Source organism: Melozone crissalis, unplaced genomic scaffold (genome assembly GCF_028551555.1).
Source record: "Melozone crissalis strain CALT ecotype California unplaced genomic scaffold, PUWL_Pcris_2 ptg000005l_1, whole genome shotgun sequence".
In the NCBI taxonomy this organism is placed as follows: Eukaryota; Metazoa; Chordata; class Aves; order Passeriformes; family Passerellidae; genus Melozone; species Melozone crissalis.
The window spans coordinates 63,199,228-63,212,428 of NW_026535783.1; the positions used below are offsets into that span (position 1 = coordinate 63,199,228).

The 13,201-nt window shown below is 39.9% G+C and overlaps 1 protein-coding gene across 1 annotated transcript; it reads right to left on the reverse strand.

Moving 5' to 3' along the window:
- Positions 1-8,266: 8,266 nt before the first annotated feature.
- Positions 8,267-12,918, reverse strand: SRP19 (signal recognition particle 19). The gene is made up of 5 exons (XM_054285571.1): positions 12,839-12,918; positions 11,669-11,744; positions 10,643-10,714; positions 9,560-9,671; positions 8,267-8,599 (listed from the first exon to the last, which is right to left on the reverse strand). Exons 1-5 carry the CDS (start codon positions 12,880-12,882, stop codon positions 8,466-8,468), a joined length of 438 nt encoding a protein of 145 aa, XP_054141546.1. The 5' UTR covers positions 12,883-12,918; the 3' UTR covers positions 8,267-8,465.
- Positions 12,919-13,201: the final 283 nt, after the last annotated feature.

The following is a 13,201-nucleotide window of genomic DNA, read 5'->3' on the forward strand; positions in this document are numbered from 1 at the left end:
CAAGTTGTTATCCAAAATTGTTCAGAGTGCTTTTTAAGATCACACTCAAAAGCACAAGCCACCTTTAGCTAAGGAGTGATACCATTACAAACACTTTTTCTTGAATTCCTTTTAAAATAGCAGCTGCCTTGGATGTCAGTCCTCAGAATTACATCATTAAGGGGACAGACTGCAGCTCTCACAAGCTTTATCTGCTCATAAAGATCTGAAATCTCTTCTGACTATACTAAGAGCAACTTTGTATGAGTGCTTAAACTTCCTGAGTGGAGATGCTGTTGTTGTTACTTGATATATTCCTGACCAATCAGTAAGAGTGCAACCAAAGCTTCTAAGAGAATAAAGGTATTTTTTACAATCAATATAAAAAAAATATATTTTTTCTTAGATTTCCATCTGTACTCTTTCACACTGTGGTATTTTCAACAAAAACAATTACATTAATTAATCAGGCATCAATTACCAAAATTCCCATGTTTCCATCTCCATGCTGACATTTCTTTGAAGCCTAGAGTAATGGTATGGCAGTTCTGAGCTCACAGAACATGCAGAAAGAAAGCTTAAGCTTTTGATAGGACAAAAATTATTTCCAATATACAATTTTGAATTCTAAAGACTTAAAATAAAGTTTTGAGGACTTTTGGCTTTCTGCAACAAATTGTTGTATAAACATTCTTTGTAAATTATCAGATGCAAGAACTGCAAAAGAGTGAAGCACACAGTGCAACTCAGCGGGTCAGTTTTAACCTGGAGAGATATGTTTTATAAAAGGGGATGTAGAAGTGTCATAAGAGAAAGCATTTTAAGCTTTGAGCTGGAAAACATAACCCTTGGAGCTGGCAGCTTGGATAGGGAAATACAAGACCTGCTGTACCTCATGTTCTGTAGGACAGCATGCAGTTTGTCATTTGAAGAAAAAATGAAAGATTTCTTAGCTAATCATTCCTTCACAACTTTTTGTTAGGAGGGGATATGCTGAAGAGGATAAAGTTTACAACGAAGTTCTAGGTTTTAAGCATGTAAAGTTTGAAGTGTATCACCATTTAACTGGTTTAATTTCTTGTCTTAACTTCTTCTGTGGTAAACCCACTGGACTTTCTGGTAAGCCTTACTAAACCTTAGTCCTGTGTTTTAAGCTCTATCAGCTCTATGTAAAGCACTCATGTGGCCACTGTAATTTAGTTTCAGTTCTTGAGATTAGAAGTAACTAGATGGAAATAAATGAGGATTCTTAATAGACTATTTGATTTCAGTGCAAAGCACTATATGACTTACTTATCTAAAAGCTTACAGTAAATTTTAGATTTTTCAAGCATAATGAAATCTTTAGCAGCGACAGGATTTACTTTTTATTTCTTATACTAATTAACAGTTCTTCCACTGTTATTAATGGGGATAAAACATTCTAGGTAGTTGTTAGGTAAGTGTTGAAACAGTCGCTTGCATCTCTCAGAACTTGAAAGGCTTTAAATCAACTTCTTGTCTTTACCAACTTGATATTATCAGCACGTAAAATCAGTGCTCTTTTGTCAGATATCTACTTGAATTAGAGCTACAGTCTGTTGTTAACAGAAGTTGCCCTTGGTTTTTTTGCCTTGATGCAAGTAGAAATGACTGAATTTCTGCACCAAGTTATCCTTTCCTGGAAGTAACTCCACTGGGCTGGCCCCGCAGATCAGTGCTTGGCTTTGTGTCTTCACAACATTTATGTGCAAATGTTGGTACACACATCTGCTCCATGTCTTTGCTGAAGCTGTAATGTGCTAAATAAAAATGGACACAAATAAAGAGATTCTTATGGGACTGGTATGATGCCTCAGTATTTCTTAAGAACCGTATACCTCAACAGTGAAAACCTGGCTACTTTAGGAAGGCAGAAGATCTTTACAGGGTATTCACTTTTTTTTCCCCTCCCTGAAGTTCATGACTGTGAAACCAGTAGAAACCTCTTAAACTCCAACTCTTAAACAGTGTCTCTGCCTCATGCCAGTCTGAGGGTGCAGCCAAGCAGATTTAGGGCATCAGACCCTTACAGGAGAGTTTGGAATGCAGAACTCTTCCCAACAGTGAGCACCATGAGCATCTTTCTAGGCTCCATAGCCTGCCTTACCTGGGAATCATCAAGGTTTAGGATTCTCTAGAAACATAGAAAGGAAAGACTGTAAACTACAGGGATTTTGAAGTTTTTCCTCTCCCATGAGTTTCCTGGTATTCCATAAATGACCTCAACAAACAATGCTGAATACTTACTAGCAGCGGTGTTCCACTTACCTAAGACTGATGTTGCCACTCTTTATAGGACATTTCATCTGCTTTATCTGATTCCTTTCCAAACTCAGCAAAAAAAGGAAAATAAGTTCAGGAAAACATAACTTCCCCCACCAATGATAACATCACCACTAGTGATAAAATAATGAAAACTCTCCAACCCAGAGCAAGCCAATTAACAAAGTATAGAAATTCTTGTAAGTAGTGGAAGGTGTGACTAGTATTTGTCACATCAAACCCTCACTACATTTAATTTGACAAATAAAAGGAAGTTTCTTGAGTTTGCATTCCAGTCTTGCCAACTCTTTCTAAATAATCTGAGAATCAGCTAAAATTTTTATTACTAATTCCTTAGTCATCTTCCACCCGATTTCTTATTCCACAAACAATAGTTTCCTTATGCAAAGGAGGAAGAATGGAGTTTTAAAAAACAAAACTGAAAATCCTTGAAGGTAATGAGAAATCCTCATTTTCTGTAAAGGGCACCTAACAAATATGACAAACGTCTTGTTTTCTAGAGAACTTCTACATCCAATGTGATGGAATGAAACTGTTCTTGAGGAATGACAACCCAGGGCTACTAAGGAAGTCCTCAGATATGCAACCATGTTGTTACAGCTTCTTGAAAATTTTGTTTCCTACTAATAGAGAAAACATTAAGAGATTCTGTAGCGAAAAATCTTCAGATGACCACATGAACTCATGAAATAATCAAGTAAAAATAATTGAACTTTGAATTAATTTAGCATACTTTGGAATGCAATGTAGTTTACACCTTTGCTGAGGCTATAAAATTCCAAAAAAATTTATATTTTATATTACTGGATCTTTGTAGGAGAAGAATACACAAGGATTTCTTAGACATGTCTAAGTTCTTCTGCTTGAGGAGCAAACAGACAAAACCCAAAAAACTACACTCCAAAGAACACCCAAACCTTGACAGATGAAAAGAGGCACACATGCTGTTTCGTAGGAAATAGCGCTACAGTTCAGACTATGCAGTTCCTACTGCAGTGTCCTCTGCTCTTTCCCAGATCCCAAACTACTGTTGTAGTTTGGATTGTCCGTTTCTTTCCATCTGCCTTACACAGCCACTATGGCAAGGGGTGCTTAATTCTTTATTATTACTAAATATTATTATATAATAAAGCAAATTCTTTAATAATAATAAATTATATTTTATTTAGGAAAAAAACCACTTTGAAAAGGGTATCCCTTATCCTAAGAGAGAAAATAACCCCACAAAGGCCAGTCTGTAACAGGAAGAAGCTAAATAACTGGTGTCCAATGACGGAGCATGTGGTAATTGTTCAGAGCTGTGCCAGAGGAAGTTCAGACTTGACACTGGGAAGCATTTCTTTACCAGGAGGTTGCTCAGACCTTGGAACAGGCTTCCTAGAGAGAGTGGTTGATGCCCCAAACCTGTCAGTGTTGAGGCATTGGGACAATATCCTTAATAGTGTGCTTTAGCTATTTGTCGGCCGTGAAGTGGTCAGGCAGTTGGTTTGGATGATCATTTTATGTCATTTCCCTTCCTGAAACAGTATATCCCATTCTATTCCATGCCATACCATCCCATTCCATTCCATTTCACTGCACGTGTAGCTTCAGAGGAGGAATCTAGGGAGCCACCATCTCTCATACTACCAAGTTGAACACATACAAATATCCCACAGGTGTATGTGCCCCAAAAGGCAGTTCTGGCAACAAGTTTCTCTTAAACACACACAAAGAACAGGATGTACACACGGGTGAGTTTTTTAAGACCAGCTGTTTTTTGCAGTGCTGTTCTTTGAGTTACTTCATGGCTGAAGGCTGACAATTACATATGGTCACATATTATTGTCACTTCCCAACTTAAAACACATTTCAAAATAACCTTTTAAAGCTCCCTCTCTTTAATTATTAAGAATTGAGTAATTATGGTGTGCTTCTGCTATAGCAGCTACATGCTATACACCTGAAAGAATAAAGCACCTATCTCACAACAGTGCTGAATTCTCATTTTTAATCATTCTGTTATTGACTGCTTGTATCATCACACCTCCCTGATGCTCAATGTCAACGTTGCCATCCATTCCTGACACAGAAATTGTTGTAAGAATTGTTATAAGGATCTTGAGCTCATATGTCTATTTCAAATGTTTAATTTTTGCTCAGGTACCTAGAAAATGGTATGGGGAAATAACAGACATGTACTTTTAGATCTGGACTGTGACACTAGTTCATTATCCATATTCCTCCTCTCGTGGATGCTGAATTCCCACTCATGGATGCATGCCCTTCCTTTGTTACTGTTGCCACCTACAGGAAATCTTAGACCAGAGTGTCTTTTTAGCAATGATACTGCATAAATAAAACCTCACAGAAAACTATAAAAGCAAGGCAGGTGGAATAAAAGGACGTTCATTGTCACCCATTTTCCCCTCAAAAATAAAATAATAATTAAAAAAAATATTCACAGCATTCAGACTAAAATATTTCTGCATTTTTGCATATAAAAATATTGCAATATTTCTGCATTTTTACACCTGACTTGTCTCCACTCCCAGTCCCACAATAGTCCATAAAATTTTGCCTGTTCCCAGAAATGAGGCATAATCTGTTAACTGAGGAAGAACTGAGGTGGTCTTCACCTGTTTGTTTTAAATCCTCCAAGGAACCCAGCTTATTGAAATACAGAAATGAAAGTCAAGTTTATAAACTTAACTCTGTCAGGAAAAGGGGAGGTGTGTTTAACTTTGTGCTGCCTCGTCTAGGAACAAATATTGCTTATATAATATACTAGGTCTAAATCCAGAAATCACAAAAAGCAAAGCAGTCCCATTTAAAAGATGGGAGGATAAGCAGATAGGAGTTAGGGAACTCAGTCTTCAACTTCCTAATGGTAGTAATCATCTGATTTCCTAGCAGGGCTTTAAAATACATAAAATCAGCTTCCAAAATATCCACAGAGCTTTCTTTTTGTTAGTTTGACTAATTCAAATTTCAGGTATTTGAGCTCAATATTACCCTTTTCAGAAGTCTTTCTTGTCTTTCCTTGCAAGATTGCTAGACTTTAAAATAGTTTTAGTATTTTGGGTTCTTAGATCAGGAAAGTTTGATAAGCAATGCCACTAAGATTCTTTCTCACACACACAGATGGGTCAGACCGCTTCTGAAGGTAATTTCAGACCACAGTAAATTCTATCCCCCAAGACTCGACCTCCACATTTTTCAGCTGTCTGTAGTCTAAAACTCTGATTTACAAAAGTTAAGCATAATGTGATTTTAACTTTTCATAGAGCTCTCACTTTATTTGAAATTTCAGAAAAATTACTCATCACTCAGCAGAATCGAGGAATAATTTGAGCCTAACAATCTGTGGGCAATTATAGTCTTTTATATGACAAGTGTGTCTTCCATTCCTGGTATTTTTCCCCATATTGCAACTAACTGTAGCACTTCCCTAATTCTATAATAGAGTGGACGTACCTTAATAACCTCTAACTATGTCCTGTGATTTTCTGCTACAAAAACCCCTTTTCATACAGCCTCTGCTTCCACATCTCATACCCCATGGCATTTCATCAGCTCACAGGGATAACATTTAACTAACTTCTCAAAGTTTAGGCCAGACACTCTAAAGATAGTTCATATAAACTCTTACATCACCAGAAAAATCGCTCCTAAAGAAATTTGTATACAACCACGGTCAATTACAGCCTTAGAGCACAGGGGTTCTAAACATTTCTGTTCTAGAGAATCTGCGTAACTGCTCACACTGAAAGGCAAGAATTCTCCCCAATAGTGAGAAGAGAGCAGGAGGGATGTGAGTGTGCACATAGACATTCCTTTCCTGCAGAATCCAACATCACTCTGGAATGAATCATGGGGTGACATGGGCAGCGTCCTGTCCTGGCTAAACTGATGCTGTGTTTGAGGGGTGGACTTGAGCATGGGCACCATCACAGAGGTTCTGGGTGTGAAACAGGCAGCGTGACTAAAGCCTCACTGGTATGGAGGACGATGGCTGAAATGTCAATATGGTAGGACCAGGCAGCTTGAGTGTATCAGTCCCCCAAATCTACCAAGGCAAAAGCTCACAGTGCAGAGATCAACCATTGGATGCCTGGAAACACCATTTGTACCACACCTCTGTCCTGGGTCTTGAAAAGCAGGTCTTATGGGGGCACAGTGCACCAGAAATAATTGAATCAGACAATGGGATTAATTTCCAAAGCAACCTCATAAAACACTTGGGTCAAAGACCATGGCACTGTGTGGGAATACCACATTCCCTGTCATGCCATCGCATCAGCCTCTGGAAAGATCAAATGATGCAATGGATGGTAAACGACCACACTGAGAGCAGTGGGTGGCGGGACCTTCACGTCCTGGGAAACACATTTAGCAAAGGCCATCCTGTCAGTCAACACCAAGGGATTGCCCAGCAGCTGGTGTGGCCCACTCTAAACTTTTGCTTATTGTACAAGGGGATAAAGTTCCTGCAGTGAACATTAAAAACATGCTGGGGAAAAGAGTCTGAGTTATCCCTACATCAGGCAAAGGAAAACCCATCCCTGGGATTGTTTTTGCTCAGGGACCTGGATGCACGTGGTGGGTGCTGTGAAAGGATGGAAAAGCCTGGTGGTCAAAGGGACTTGATTTTGGGAAAGAATAGCCAATTAATTATATTAATTATATTAATTACTATGTAACACTGTGAATTATCACTTGTATGATGGCCCTGTGCCCATCACCACATCGGTCACCCCATGGAGCCTGTCTGTGCTGTGATGGATTTGCTGACTGCAACTCCCTTTTGATCACACATTAATGAACTTTGATGGAACCATGAGCACAGCAGTGATGGATTCAGAACTTCTTTCCACATGCAACATTCAAACACCACACACCTTCTCTCCTGCCTGAAAACTGGTTCTGACAGATGGAGCCCAGGGTCATGCACTCAGTGAGCTCAGTGGGCTTTTATAGGGATGGTCCATAATTTAAGGGAATTTTATGTGTCTGTGTATATGCACCAAGAGAGGAAACTGATGAGGTTTTGGGAAGTGGGATATGGCATTACAGAACTTCTATGGAATAAGGGATGCCTGCTGTCCTGACTTCAGCTGTAATCCATTGGATTTTCTTCCCAGCAGCTGTGAGTGCTGTATTTTAGATTCAATGTGAGAATAATACTGCTAACACACTGGTGTTCTGCTTGTTCCTGAGCAGTGCTTATCTTAAACCCAGGACTTTTCTGTGCCTCATGCTCTACCAGTGAGGAGGTGTGGCAAGAAGTCAGGACCTAAGCTGGCCAAAGGGATATTCCATATCACAGATTAGCATATTCAGTAAGTATATAAATGGGGGAGAATGGCCAGGAGGGGCTGATCGCTGCTGGGGGTGGGATGGGCTGGGCATCAGTCAGCAGGTGGTGAATAATTGTATCATGCATCACTTGTTTTGATTTTTTTCCTCTCATTAAAATAAAAGTATTTTTTTCTCATTATAATAGTATTTTTATCTCATTAAAAAAAATTATATTTCTATCATAATCACTATCACTTGCATTATAGAATTTTATTTAGTTTAAATTATTACACTGTTCTTACCTACACCCATAAACCTCTTCTTTCCTGATTATCCTTCCCTGCATTCCATTGAGGGTGGGGAGTGAGGGAGGGGCTGGATGGTGGTTAGTTGCCAGCTGGGGTGAAACCATAACAATTGCTCAAAGTCCCCTCCAGCCTGGGACTGAACACTTCCAGGAATGGGGCACCCACAACTTATCTGCACAACGTCTGCCTCCACTACCCTCATGGTGAAGAATTTCTTCCTAATATAGAATAGCAGATAATTAAGACAATTGCTTCACTATCATAAATAAATGATTTACTGAGGCAACCAGATTTGAAAAGGTGCGTATTTCTTTTGGAAAAAAAAAATCTTCCACCCACCCTATTTGCTTATGTTCTTCCACTTTTAACATGGGTGCTAACATCAGACGTGAAGGTTGTGTGTAAAAAGAGATTTATTGTTACACAGATGCAAGGCAGTTACATGCATTCCAGTTCCAAGAAAAGCAGGCAGTTCTACTCAGCTTCACCTCTTTATTTCTTGCTTGTATCTTCACTTCAAAGTTGCTGCATGGTGTCCATCTGTACATCCTGTAAGTACAACTATGCGATGCAACAGCGACTCCAGAAGTTAATTTATTTCTTTTTCTTCCCTTTACCTTTCTTGCCTCCCTCTCCTTGTTGAAGACTTTGATCACTACCTCCCATCTTCTGAGTTCTTGTTTTCAGTTTGGGAATGGTTTCTGCAGCATACAGCATCACTGATTTACCTAAAATACAGGGAGAGATCAATGCATGCCTGCTACGTTAACAACAGATATGACGCCTGGCAGATCTGCTTCCTTCCCCTGGAACAGCAAGCAGCTTGTGAAAAATTCTTGGGGGAAAAAAAATAAAAATGCAGGACTGATAAGTGTCACATTAGTCTGGAAAAGCTACATAACCTGACAATCTCCAAAGTGCCTATACGCTTTCTGCTACTCTTTCCATCCACCTCCTACTGGTCCAGAACACTGGTGACAGAATGATCAGGCAAACGCGACACACATTTCTAGAAAGGCACTGCTGCTCTCCAGCAGGACTCTGGTTTTAAATCATCTCTCTCTGTCAACACTCTTATGCCACTGTACACCCAGCACTCTTCTTGCTCTTTCCTTAAGATATATACTGTTTCACTTTTACATAGGGATTCATCTTCAGAAAAAATGCAAAAGATTAAATTGACATTCAAGATGAATAATTCATATTAATTAGTTAAGGGCAGCTGCTTCATTGTTAACTTATGAAAATGGCCAGTGGACAATTCAGTTGAACTCAGTATTGTGTTTTATCAATTTAGCATCCACTCTTATGCCCAGATGATGTATGTATCCTAAAAAAAACCAGTGGAATTTAGCCATTTAAGAACTAAACTGCTTTAAATGTCAACAAAGCATTGTTGACAAAACTGAACAGAGGCCTTGCTCCACACAGCAATCACACAATGTTCCTCACAAGCCCCTCCAATGACACTGCTGCAGAAGCAGCAGAATCAAAGGCAACAGCATTTTACAAACTTTACTCAATGCTCACAACTTAATTTTGTTGACTTATACAAGCAATGAGATTTAATGGTAAACTGTAGGATTTATAATAGTTAAAACTAATTAAGCAGGCTGTTAATATAAAACAAACCAAGTCTTTCTGGTTTATTAACAGGTGAGGTACCTAAATCCAGGCACTGTACTCACGTGTCGGAAACTGAGGTAAACATGGGTTGCCATCATCTTGTTTGAGCTGGATTCGTACTCTACCTCTGTACTGCACATCTCTGTTCCATTCTCTGGGATACATCTTGTTCTTCTGCCACATAAAAGGAGAAATGTATTATAACGTGCATTTGAAGACACAACTGTTTCAGAGGCACTGCTGAAAGCAACTCCAGGTACTGAGCAATTTTGTGAGTAAACTGTTACAGGGACCATTTTATGTCCCCAGTGGTCTGAACCACAGGGGCACAGGTTTTTGTTTTATCTCCACTGGTACAAACCCTTCTGAACACCTAGGGATAGCAAGTGTTAGGTCACAATCACTGGTTTTGGCTAATTACAGCCTTCATTCTTGAAGAAACATCACAGGTTTCTCAGTACAGATGGTGTGCACTGTCCAGACACTTCTGAAAAACAAACTGATTTTGTAGCAGGCTTTTGGGTACCTCTGGAAGCGGACCTGTATTCTTAGAAAAAACAACAGTTCTAAATTAATAACTACTTCAAGAAATGATGTGTGAAGTTACCTCTCTAGAAATCCAGACTCATTCCCTAAGGAAAAAGTAACCAATAAACTATATAAAGAGCAAGCATGTGCTGCAATAAAAAGCTAACACTGTCTGGCTGAAACATAACTCCAAAGGACTATGAAGATTTCAATTATCAGAATCCTATTCCTATACAAGATTAATTGCAAAGGTCATTACCTTCCATTAAAAACATCTGTTTTTAGAAGCTTAATTTGCAGAGTTGCAGCTTGCAAGAACAGCTTTTATTGTGACACACTTTTAAACATCCAGGAAAGTCTTCTAAGAAGGATAGTAAAACAGAAGTAATTTTTAATAAGCTTTAAAAGTCACATTGTCTGAGAGATCTGAGATATTCCTGACTTGCATAAGGAATGCAACATTTACTTCACTATTATGGTCAGCTATCATATAAAGCAAGCCAAGCTAGTAACAAAACTTCCGAACCACAACTTATTAAAAAAAAGACAAGATGAGAGAACAAACAGGCATAACTAATTTGGAGGTTTTTTGTATATGGGACTTTTTTTAAAATTACCTCTAGTAACACATTGAATCCTACTGCTGCACATACATCTTGGATTTCTGTAGATGTGGGATTTTCAACAGCCTGTTAAAACAATGTGTTAAAATTAATTAGTTTTCAACTATGACCTGCCAATAAAAAAAATAACAGTTTCTCACCTTATATTCAGTAATTAGGAAAAGCTGATGGGGAAAGAGAAGGTACAAATCTAGTGCAGAAGTCATATGTCAGTGATGCTGTGCTTTAGAAAACATAAAAAACCCAAAGAGCTAAGACACCAGGAAACAGATGAGATAGAATTCACTAGGACAGGGAAGCAAGTTAAAGAATCACTTAGAAAAAGTAATTGAAATTAACAGTTATTGTATGTACAGAGATACCGAAAGCTGTGAATTTGCTGTGAAGCAGCAAACTTATAGCAGGGACTGAGGGAGAAAAAAACCCACAAAATTTCTATACACAAGGCAGGAGGTTATTCCCATAGGTAGACCTTTGATAGGAAATTTGCATACTCAAGAAAGATTTTATTTTTGAAAAAACCCCAAACCCTAAGCAGCAAAGAAAGCCCTTTATATTCCCAGAACTGCTTGCTAAAATTATTACAAATGAGTGACATGACAAAAAACTACTTCTGGACAGATCCAAAGCAGCAATAACTACCATGCCTGTGTGTCACGTGCACAGCACACAGAGTATAGGCTCATATAGTCAGCCACCAGTACCCAATCATTAGCCAGCTACTCTTTTCTGCATTGCTTTCAAATTCTGAAAACTATCTGTGTTGGCAGCTGAGTGTATTCAGCTCCTCATTACTTCACCTGCTTGCTCAAGGTGCTGCTCCCATGAAAGCAAACAATTCAGCTCAGGACTCTCCTGCTAAATTCACATGCTAGGACTAGGTTACCTTCAAATACACTGTTATTTCCATGCCATGGGGGAATGGAAAGATCAGAGAGATGTCTGATCTTTTCCAGCACTCTGCACACTGCTGCATTGCAAAACAAAATGTCCTATTTTCCCTGCCACCCCTGAAATTACCTTGTCTATAGGTATCCTTCTTCCTTCTGCTATTGTCTTCTTGTTATTCAAATAAGCCGGATAAATGCAGATGAATCTAAAAAGAGAAAACAGCAAGTTTTTAAGCAAGCTACATCAACTCCTTAATGCTTAAGCAGTATTGCTATAGTAAAACAGAAAATAAATGTCATGTCAAGTTCCCACAGCAGCTTAGAACAACCATTTGTTTTCCATAGACTGCTTAATAAGATGCTGCAAAATCCCGCTTTGAGTCATCATGCACACTGCACAACACCATTTTTTGCGCACTATGGGTACAAGGGATGGCACTACCCACTCTGAGGAAAAAAAAACCAAACCCCAAACCAAAACCATGAGGCTGAAATAGAACCCTTTGAACTATTTCTTACAATCTTGAAGCATGGTACACACGCATTTCCCTGAAAATAATTAACATTTCTGGAAAGGTTTCACTATGCTATTAGCTAAATTCTGTGATTGTTTTGGTTTTTTTTTTTAAGTCACACAGAAATCACCCCAGATTTGGGTACATTTCTAAAAGCTACTGAAACACAGCACTCCTAGAAACTGGTTTAAAGATTTTTCAATAGATTTATACTTGTCAAGCACATACACGGGATTAGCATGAAAGAACCTCAATTATAGTAATTAGACAATTAAAAAAACCAACTAGCTGAGACCAAGGGGATGTGGCAGAAGACTCGCATTGATTTTATTAATAAGGATCTATGAAAGCATAAGAAAATAGTTAAAATGAGTAAAACATATGGTGCAGACAGATTCCAATTAGCTGAATGACAAGAGAGTGACAAGGATCACGCTCCTGGCTGCCTCTAAAAACCCCCAAATCACCTCAACTTCTACTGTTTTCTCCTTCTCTTGTCCAGAGGTGTTCTCCAGTCTGTGCTACTGCCATCTTTATGGGCCGACTAGTTCTGGGCTCTGCCTGGGAACTCCAGTCTCGTCGCTGACTTCCCAACCACCCACAAGTGTCACCACCACCCCTTGTCCCACGGGGATTTAACGCCAAGCACCATCATCCCTCGCTGCAAGGGGATTGAAACCACCACCCCTTCCTCCGCGCGCGTTTTCTCTTTCGCGAGCCCTGACTGACACGTAAACAAAGGAACCCAGAAGGACCCGACTACAAACAAGCCGTGCTCACGGTACCTCTCCTTGTCCGCCGGGGACGCGGCGCCGGCGGCGGCGGCCATGACAGCAGTACCTCCCCTGCCCCGCCCCGCGCCACGGCGGCGGAGAGGGCCCGCCCCCAGGGGTACCATACGAGACTCTATTGGTCAATAGGGCCATCTGTCAAAAGCCGCAGCCTGTGAGAAGGAGTAACGTCAGCGCCTAGGCCGTGCACGTGACTTCCGCCAGGCTGAGGGAGGGGCGGCGGGAATGGCGGTGGGTAGGGCCGGAGCTGTGGGGGGGGTGCGGAAACGCTGTGACACACACCCGCGAACAATGGGCTGCGGGCGCCAGGGAAATACGAGCCCAGAGGGTGGCGGTGGGCGACGCAGAGTGTGTTCG

Coding starts and splice junctions, on each gene's coding strand:
- SRP19 (XM_054285571.1), bottom strand. CDS start 12,882: ATGGCCGCCGCCGCCGGCGCCGCGTCCCCGGCGGACAAGGAGAG. Junction 10,715..11,668: donor GAAGGATACCTATAGACAAG/GTAATTTCAGGG, acceptor TTGTTTTAACAG/GCTGTTGAAAATCCCACATC. Junction 8,600..9,559: donor TTTACCTCAGTTTCCGACAC/GTGAGTACAGTG, acceptor CCTGTATTTTAG/GTAAATCAGTGATGCTGTAT.